This window comes from Quercus robur, chromosome 12 (assembly GCF_932294415.1).
Source record: "Quercus robur chromosome 12, dhQueRobu3.1, whole genome shotgun sequence".
NCBI lineage: Eukaryota > Viridiplantae > Streptophyta > Magnoliopsida > Fagales > Fagaceae > Quercus > Quercus robur.
Genome location: NC_065545.1, coordinates 41,202,940 through 41,213,607, shown reverse-complemented (window position 1 = coordinate 41,213,607; position 10,668 = coordinate 41,202,940). Strand labels below are relative to the sequence as shown.

General features: G+C 32.6%; 1 protein-coding gene across 2 annotated transcripts; it reads right to left on the bottom strand.

Moving 5' to 3' along the window:
• Positions 1–3,197: 3,197 nt before the first annotated feature.
• LOC126710016 (uncharacterized) lies at positions 3,198–10,006 on the bottom strand. Of its 2 annotated transcripts, XM_050410401.1 has the most exons (6): positions 9,830–10,006; positions 8,207–9,219; positions 7,960–8,043; positions 7,603–7,831; positions 6,274–6,356; positions 3,198–3,767 (listed from the first exon to the last, which is right to left on the bottom strand). In XM_050410401.1, exons 2-6 carry the CDS (start codon positions 9,203–9,205, stop codon positions 3,684–3,686), a joined length of 1,479 nt encoding a protein of 492 aa, XP_050266358.1. In that variant the 5' UTR covers positions 9,206–9,219; positions 9,830–10,006; the 3' UTR covers positions 3,198–3,683. The 2 variants fall into 2 exon arrangements, with proteins under 2 accessions (XP_050266358.1, XP_050266357.1); XM_050410400.1 differs by lacking the exon at positions 6,274–6,356.
• Positions 10,007–10,668: the final 662 nt, after the last annotated feature.

The following is a 10,668-nucleotide window of genomic DNA, read 5'->3' as shown; positions in this document are numbered from 1 at the left end:
TTGTGACATAAGATAAATAGTTACCATGAGTTTTTTTGAGATAAATTTCATGGGTTTATAATATGGTATGAAGTAAATAAGTGTCAGGGGTTTATAATTTCTATAGGCTTATCATATAATTGCTAGATAATTCTATTTGCCAAAGTTTATTAGTATTGGGCTTTGGGTAAAACATTTATATTTGATAATCATAGTATTTTGCCAAGTATTATTAGTCTTGGGCTTTTGAAATAATTATGATTTACCAAGCATTACTAGTCTTGAGCTTTTAAAATAATATGATAATATTTGTTATTTAATATTGGGATTTGAAATAATTGTGTCAAGCGGTAATACTCTTGGACTTTAAAATGTTGGTTTGCCAAGTAATAATCATCTTGGGATTTTGATATTGCCAAGTAGTAACAGCCTTGGGCTTTGATGTTGTCAAGCTGTAATTGTATTGGGCTTTTGATGTTGCCAAACAGTAATCGTCTTAAGTTTTGATAGATATTGCCGGCCAAAATGGCCAAATAGCAATAAAATCCTAAGTATATAATTTGTAGTTCTAGTTACCAAACTATATTATTTACTAGCATCTCAAGTCTAAAAGACTCGATTTTGGTCTATAAATCGAGTCTCAAAGACTCGATTTCCATGATCTGATGTGGCATTATTTTCCTACTTGGAAATCGAGTCTCTAAGACACGATTTATAAACCAAAAAAATTTCAACTCTCAAGTCTCTCTCGTACAAGCCAAAATACACAAATTTTTTTTTTTTAAGAAATCTAGAAACACAACAATCAGATCAAAAGAGAAAGAATCAGATAAAGGCGACCTGCCCAGAACATATCAAGAACCCAGAGAAGAAAAAAAAAAAAAAAAACCAGAAAGAGAAAGAGAGAAGAACCCAGAACAGAAGAACCTGGATCGGTTGGAGAAGAACCTAGGCCGCACGGCGTACCGCGCTGCGGCGTGTGTGACCCAGGCCAGGCCGAGTGTGCCGGTGCTCAACCTAGGCCAGGCAACGCGGTCCGCCATGCAGCCTGGGTTCTTCTCCATCTGTTTCTGGTTTTTTTTTTTTTTTTTCTCTGGGTTCTTCTGGGTTATATAAGGTTTGCAAATCGAGTCTTAGAGACTCGATTTTCATGTGACCACGTGGAAAAATATGCCACATCGGAAATGATTAGACCATGAAAATCGAGTCCCTAAGAGTCGATTTATAGGCCAAAATCGAGTCTTTTAGACTCGATATGCTAATAAATAATATAGTTTAGTAACTAGAACTACTAACTATATCCTTAGGATTTTATGGCCATTTGGCCATTTTGGCCGATATTGCCAAGTAGTTAGCTTGGAATTTGATAAATATTGTTATGGTTCTTTAGGCATGGGTTTGGATAAAATGGGATGTATGTATTGGGGTTATAGTATCATTTTGGGATTTTCCAAGCAATGGTAAAATAGGATAAAATTTGTGATTTTTGGGCTTTATGGTAATGATTTATTTTTGTGGCCCAATTTGGTAATAAGATAGGAAATATTTGTAGAGGCCCAAAATAATTTGTGGAGGATATTTGGATATTTTTTGGTGTGCAGGTAAATAAGATCAAATAGGATTAAGACATGTGACGTGAAAATTTGTACCCAAAAACATTTAAGTTGGATATTTTAAAAGTGTATACAATTGTCCTCATAATTTTCGACGAGTACTTATCTATTAATTTATTAATTTAGAGTTGATTTGAATGATATGGTATAAATTAGTCAATCCTATGAGAACCTATATGACTTTTTCTTTTTTTAATCATTCTATGGTCGTTTCAATTTGGCTTTTTAATGGGAAAGCATTGTATCCAACCGAATATAGTTACATTAGTAGACGACTTTGTAATACTAGAGTTCATAAAATAGATGAAATGAAATGGTCAAGATTTTCGTAATTTAACTAGTCTTGTTTGGTGTTTTTTATGGAGAAGTTCAGAGTTCAAATTCTTTCTTACGTGTTATAACTTATAACTATCAAATTTATCTCCAAAAAAAAATGATAAAATGAGTGCAATCAATTGAGTTTCCCATTTTCACTTTTCACCTGTTGAGTTCCCAATATCACTTTTCAAACCAAAAACTTGAAAGCATTATTGGCTGTCAAATTCCATTAGTTTTCCATGTAAACTAATTTCACAAAAAGCAATTCTACATACACTATTTTTTTACAATAAATTTCATAATTGTTAGGTTGCCAAGTTGTTATTTATTCTTATTTGGGCGCACCACTAACACCACTTTATTGTCTACTATTTACAACTTGTCATTTCATTAATTGTGAAAAAAAATTGTTTAAGAAAAAAACTCTAGAGTTCAGGATAAACTAAAGCGTTTTTGTGCAAATGCATGGAAAACTTGGTTTAATTAATAATAATAATATTCTATTATCATATTATTATAAGTAAGTTTGGAAACTTTTTTGATTTGTCAAAAAAGTACTCGTTTGATACAAAAGGATAAAACCTTTCTTTTTGATATACATATATAAGATAATTTTTCCAACATATGGCATCTGCTCCAAAATGATTGCACTTCATTATCAAATCAAGACACTTGTTGGTTTTTAGTGTAAGTAAGGATCAAACCTCAAATCTTTTATTTAATAACAAGAAACTTTATCAGTAGAGCCAATTTAAATCCATCAAAAGGATAGCACTTAGAACAAGTAAAAATTGTCCAAGTAAAAATACAAATAAATAACCTTTGAGAAAGTTAACAACAATTTAATAATTAAATAAAATAGATTTTTAACTCAAGAAAAAAAGCCTTTGATAATAATAATAATAATACAGATTTTACTTTCTTTTTTTTCTTTTTTTCTTTTTGTGTGTGGTAGTACCAAATACAGTGTTTAGTCCAGGAAGCATCTTTAACACAAAGCTTAAGAGATGACTCCCCAGTTCATACATTGGTGGATTGTTTAAAGAATAAATGTACATAAGATGACAAAACATCACACCTCTTAAATGAATGAGTCTACTTCAACTAATTGCAAGTAAACAGCACTTGGATATGTGCCTATACTGCATCTCAAGATTGTGTCAAATTTTCTTTCCTCAATTTAGGACAAGTGAGATCCCGTTTTCCTCTTAAGAATAAGGATTAGTGTTACAGGAAAAGCTAATAAGCTACTATGGTTGGGAATTAACCTGACACGAATGACAAAGATGACTAAAAGTCCAAAAATTCAGAAGATATACAGAATACAAAGATTCAATCACTGGAAGGAAAAAAGAAGTTATAATTCAAGTTCTGACATATAATATGAAGATTTATATACAAAACCAAAACAAAACAAACAAACAAACCTGATATGTTCCCACGAGTGATCAACTAAATGCATTATTCACAACTATCCAAACCAATTCTGTCTCTCAAGTATCTGCCACATTTTGAGAATACAAAATCCTTTATCATGTATCACACATGATATAACTGCAGTAATCTTTGCTTGTCCATTAGTTACACTATCTTTTTGGGAGAGAAGTCTATGGGTACAACAAAATATCACAACATTTTCACAAGCTTGTTTTGAGTTGAGGTGGGTCCAGGTGTAGTATTATTTTCTTTTATTTTGACTTATGGAGGGCTGACAACTCAACTTGTTGTGAAATGTTATAAAATTTTGTTGTGACTTACTATAGAAGAACTCATCTAACCGGAGGCAGTGCCTTGTGGTACTATATCCAAATATGAAGAATCCAACCAAGGCTCGAATGCTTCTTGATGTGACAAATTCTGGCACAACATATATCATCAATAAGCATTAGTCAGCAGTAGGTGACATAAAAAGATACGCACTAATTAGAACAGAGTCAAGAAACATTGAAAGTTGCTTAGAATTTCAATTACATAGTTGAAATAGCTTTTGCCTTAACACTTTGATAAACAAGTTTAACAAATAACAAAGTTCAATGAATCAGACTGTTTCAAAAACTATCATTCCAATGGGCTGAATTTGGTTGAAGGAAATAGTGTAGTGGTAATACAAACAATTGTGAGGTGCAGGCTACGTTCTAGGTGAAGCATGCTTAAAGCAAAGAACACCAAGCCTTCAATGTGTTTGGAGCTGTTTCAATCAGCGCATTGATTTTTTTTAGCTTATTTATATTTTTAGGTGAACTTACCAACATGAAAATGTTGAAACAAAACGACATATACTAAGTATAAAACAGGTTGAATAAGGAGCTGAATCTTTAGTGCATAATCAAAAAATAACTACCTTTTGATCCCCACCCAACCAGTTATTACAGGACCAATCGCTGCCCCAAACTTAGGGCACCGAGAGGCACATTATGCTTAGTTGTTATCAGAAGTGATAATTTCGATCAAAATGATGCCAGTGTATTAGCCACTTTAGGTGATAAACATGGTTCTCTATCAAGAAAAATCTTTTGTTGCCAACAGAAAGAGATTCTAGAATAAATGCCATCTAGATGATCTAAAGAAGGAACTGACCATTTTTTTTTTTTTCCCTAATACAATTTTTCATTCCTTATAAAAATAATAAATAAATAAATAAATAAATAAAAAAGAAAAAAAAAAAGAAAAGAAAAGGAAGGAACCAACCAAGAAAGGAGAAAAGAAAAGGTTCAAAAGGAGGAAAGAAAGTGTGAAGACACAATTTAATTAGAGGGATTTGATGAGTTGGATTATCAATCATTTTTTTTAAATGGTAAGTTGTACACACATCCAGTGAATCTTGAACCCATAACCTCATCCTTTACCTTAATCTTACAAGGGAATGAGGTGTCATTTAAGCTACAGCTAATTGGCATAATTCAATATCATTAATGAGGGACATAATTTAATATTATCATCCTCAATAGAAGTAACGCTCTCAAAATAAAAGGGTATTCACTGGAATTGATCAAGTTTGGGTGACAATGGAAAGCATACTCTACAACATAAAAGAGCAAGTAACAGAAAAAGATTCCACTATACCACCAGCAGGTGCAGCCAGGGGTGGGGAGAGCTTTGGCATATTTTCCCAGAATAGTGGAAAAGAAAATGAAGACTATCATCAATTTATGGGCAAGGTCCAATATGAGGAGAGCCAAGAGAGTCCAACCATTAACTTATAAATATGGTTAGCAAGATCTGAGTGATGCAATAGCAAAGTACTACTATCTACAAACTTCAAAATCATGAATATCAATTTTCTTCATGTAAATGCAATTTTGGGCAAAGCCTTTACATTGAATCCACAATTTGTCTGATATCATCGGACCCTAAGTGTGTACAAGAGATAATCGAATTGCACTAGTATAAACTATATTATGTGTAGTACAAACAACAGCAGCAGCAGAAAAATCAACCAAACTTTGGTCCCAAAACTTTGGGATCGGCCATGAATCCTTGACAAACTAGGTAGGATATGCCACATGTATTCTTTTTCCACTATTCTATCCTATCCAAAATAATACCCATTGTCACCTTCTTAATTGACATGTTCATTTTTATTACTGATGTTATTTTAGGTCTTCCTCAATCTTTTTCATTCCCTCTACTAGAATCAACCCACTCTTCCTCATTGGTGCATTATTTGCTCTCTTTTGCACCTGACCAAACCATCTCAAGCTCATTTCAAATCCTAAGTTTCTTTGTCTTTCCATTTATCCATTTTGAAATTCTCATTTCAACTGCACTAGTTTTGTGAATATGGTGCTTCTTCTCAATAGTTCAACATTCAACACCATAGACCATAGCTAATCTTATAGCAGTCTATTATTACTACTACAATTTACTTTTTGGTATCGTTTAGGACAAAAAAGAAGAGTTTCAGTTTAGAGCCAAATACAAAATAATCACACCTATCATTTTATCTTCATAGAGCAGTCTACCTTATTTTAATCACTCCATTCGTATATATGCTGAAAATTTCAGCCAATTTCATGCATTCTTGCATTAAACCATAAGATCAAACGTTAAGAAGTTTACTTGAACCTTTTTATACCCTGATTAGCTCATAATCCTAATATCAAAGCTCCTGGTCTCCAGTCTCCTACCTCTAAATATAAAGGGGAAATGAGAGGGATTGGGGTGGGGTAAACAAAATTTTATGGAAGAATAAGATTAACAAGGCATGAAGTTCAAGTTCATGTTATTTAGTCCTAAATAATTGATGTGAAATGATAATCTCTGTTTGGTTGTTTAAACAATTCTGAAACAAATCAAACTAGCGGCATAAGATCTAGAAGAATTCAACAAACATGAGAAATTTGTAAAAACTAAACATTCTCACCGTTAACCAATAGAAAAATCCACGTAGAAGATTCAAAACTTTAGGAAGATCATGATGTACTAAATTTATCATTTCAGCAAGATCTGCAACATCATAAACCAATTCATAAAACATTCAACAGTATATTTCATTTCAAACCATACAAATATTTCATTGAATCAAGATCCACACAAATAAGCATTATGTAGGTTTGTAAACGTTAAGCACAGTTAAAAAATTAAGGAAACAAACACATAGAAAAGCAAATAGAATAATTTGAGATTCACTCAGCAATCATAGAAAAGCAAATAGAATAAAATTAGATTCACTCAGCAATACAGATTCTGACCTTTGGTCATACTTGGAATTGCAGTCCTCACTAAAATTACAAAAGATAGAATTGCATCAAATGATTCAAAATAACAAGGATCAATGATCAAGATCATAAACAGAGAAAGGAAAAAATGAAAACAATATCCGACATAATTCTCATAAATTTTCAAGAATGCTGCAATGAAATGAAATAAATGGAATTAGAAAATAGCCAAGCCAACATTAGGCATTAAAAGATCTCACCTACATATAGGCTATAGCTAAACAACCATAATGGAAAATTGATGGATCTTGACAAAAGAGCAATTAAGTCAAAGATAGCTATCTCACACTCTCACTCTCACCAGCAGCTTTACAAAAGAATTATCTACATCAGGGATCAATGTGGTAAACAAAGTGAGAAATGGAACATGGTAGGCCACTAATCCCAGAACTAAATGATGGGCTAGGTTTATGTTCAAGCAATTAAAAAAAAAAAATCAGACAAAGTTAAATTCTGATAAGATCATTCTAATCACATACTATGAAATAGGCCATGAGATTAAAAATACTCATGGATGCTGATTTGAGTTGCCACGTAATAAGTTAGAGGAAATTTCCTCTAAACCTATTTGGAGGAAAATTGTGTCCAAAAAGGGGGAGGGCTCAGCTACTTCAATCCTATTTGCAATCGCAATTGGAATCATGTGATATAACATGCAAAAAATGTAGTAAAAAATGTACTCCCTCTGTCAAGCAATAAATGAATTTGCAAAATGACACACATTAATGAAACAAAATAAACATTGTAATCTTCCAAAACGCTTTTAGGAGGGCAAAGTGTTTTGAATTATCCTAAGCCTCCCATCTTGGGCAATTTACAAAGATTATTATGCCTGTTTTGTTTGATTAAAATGCAACAAACAATGTGTTAGAGAATGTGTTTTATATGTTTATCATCACAGCCACAATCATTCAAAGAAAGATAAATCAAAAAGTCAAAAATAAAAGCAGCTAGTAAATCCATATCCAACTTACCAGAATAGTGATCGCGATATGATTTTCCAAGACGACCTACATCATATACTTTTATCCCGCCACGCAAGTCTCTATGGCGTTGCATTGGTTTGCGATAAGAAAATTCATGGAAGAGTACCTCATACTCCTTCTGGCTGTAAGGCATTCTAAGAATTTCCATCAGTTTCTCCTTAAACTGAGAATTACCTTTTCCAATAGTTCTCTTTGCATGCCACTGGTGGTGTACATCCTTCTCAATGATACAAAGAGCAATACAAGAAAATTCCAAAAAACATAAAATCGATAGGTAATGAACCAATAGGGTACAAAATTCATATACAAAAAGAAAGCAAAGTTGTTGTGAAGTTAGATACATACAGCTGAGTTCATTACCAACTTATTTGTAACAGCAAGCTTTTCTGTATCAGCTGAAGTTTCGTAAGCATCATCCTTAAGTTTCACCTAGTGACATGCAAACCAATACAAGCTAAGTTCATACATAAAATCTATTGGAAATACATCTACAAAAACCTTTCTTCTTCTTCTTTTTTTTAAGCATTATAATGCTAAAATCATATGCAAACAAGGAAGATTATGAGAAATTGTAGCCAAACTAGGTACGTACAGCTGAGTTTGCTTCAAACTTTTTGGTATGAAGTGAAGTTTCACCACCAACGTTTTGAGCTTTCAATCGTTTCCCCCTTTTGGCCAAAATATCTGCAGCAATGTCATCTAATTTCTGACGATTCAAGAACAACTGATAACTTTCAGAATTTAAACCGGAACCCTCGACCATCCCATTAGAAAACTGATTTGCAGGTTCTAATTTCTCCATCTTTATTGTCTTCAAAATCTTTGGTTTAGTATGTGGAACTTCTAAACTTTTTGGATCTCCTCTCTTCACAGAATTCCTCCAGTCTTCTTTTCTTGAAGTCACTGAATTCCTCCTATCTTCTTTACTTGGAATCGTTGAGAATATCATATCTTCTTCTCTTGGAATTGCTAAGTTCCTCCTATCTACTGCTCCTCTTGGAGTTGTCAAGTTACTCTTATTATTTTCTTTTAGAGTGGTCCAATTGATCCCATTCCCATTAGACAGCGCATTGTCCTCCCCTTCATACTTTATATAAACAGGAATCACACCCTCTCCAGAGATTTCCAGTATATAAGAATTCCCATCTCCCCTCAAATTATCCAAAAACATCTTGTATTGTGGATCTAAATCATTATCGACATCATCATCTTGTTTTTCTTCAAAAGACTTCCCATCTTCCCTCAAATTATAAGTGAACATCTTGTATTGTGGATCAAAATCATTATCACCATCATCATCTTCTTTTCCTTCAAAAGACCGGGATTGTTCTTCACTGTACTTACCTAAGGCAAACAAGAAATTCTTGTAATCCTCGTCTATTAGTGGACCATCTTTACCATCATCACCCAAGGTTGTTCTAGGTTTCTTTGAAGCACGAGAAGAAGTGGGCTCAAACTTGCAACGACCAAAGTGCAATCTCTTCGATGACCTCTGCAACTTCACATCAATAATGCAGTCTAAATTTTCGGGAATAGACAGCTTGTCTGAAACTGGAACGAAGGATTTCTCCTTAGCCTTAGAGGCTGCCATTCTGGTTCTAGGAACTGCAATACACAACAAGTGCCAAGAATAAAAACAAGCAATGTCCCTGCCATTCTGCCATATATTTCAAGGGGGCATGACATGACACTACATGAACAAACAAGGGAACGAAGCAAATCACGGTATAAAAATGTGAACACCATGCCAATAGCCTTTTATAAGAAAAACCCATATTCAAATCCTCCTAACCATTGAATTTCAACAACACCCAAAAAAAAAAAAAAAAAAAAAAAACCCAAAATGCAGCAATTAAAAGTAATAGTAGTACCATTATCACAAGCCTCAGAACCTAGAGTATGAACAAATTGTACAAATAATAACCCTTTTTTATGATCTTTATTGTACAAATTATTCTCATAAGCTAAAGCTAAGTCATACATATTACAGTTACAGAAATAATTTCATCATACAAGGAAATTGGGAATTTTGGTAACTCCTAAAATCCCCAATTCTTAATTTCAATTCTACAAATAAAAATCAGAAGATAATGACAACTAAAGTTCAATTACGTGATTAACAATCAACAATTTGGATTATAAAAATGGGGCCTAAAAAACCCTAACCCTAACCCTAACAATGCAATCTCTTGAAAGTGCAGGCGAAATTACAAACCGGTCAGGGATCGACGGTATTCCGGCGACGGAAGGTGACGTGGGGATCGGAATTCCGGCCACCGAGGCTTGCTTTTGCTGGCTTTTGTCTTCTTCTGTTTTTTCTTTTCTTTTTTAGAAATTAATTTTTGGATAATACAGTAGGTTTTGAAATTCAACCATGTGGCTTTTTTTTTTCTTATCGTGTTTCACAATGTTTTGAAATTTGAATTGATATAGAAAAATACTAAAATAACAAACTATTTGTCTTTTGATTTTCCATTTTTATTGAACCTAAAAGACTTTTTTTTTTAAATTTGAAATTAAAAATTATACCCATTAATTTTACTCAAAATTTCACTTACCATTTTTTCCAAGAAATTTTAAAAAAAAATTGATCAAAATTGAATTAATTTCTACAACTTCTTTCTTCTAATTAAAAAAATAAAATAAAATTCTACAACTTCTCATTAATTCATTTAAGATGTTCAATGTACTCCTTTTGTCCTGTTCAATTAAAATGTGCCATAAATGTTTAAAAATAATATTGTTTTGCTGGTTAACGAAGTGGACAAATGAATAAAAGTATAGACTTACATGAATAAATCAAAGCTACAGCCATGAATTATTTGGAAAAAAATTAAAAAGTGTAATTTGTAGTTTAGTGAGAAAAATTTATTTACTGTGTTATTTATACCTAAAACAAGATTTAAAATTTTTTTTTTTTAGAAAAAAAAAAATATATATATATATATGAGTATGAGTTTGATAAAGTGAGTTGAGTGGAAGGTTCTACTTTTATGTGAGTGCATGTGAAATTTTTGGTAGTTTTTCATAAATAGGTAATGTAAGGACTGGTTT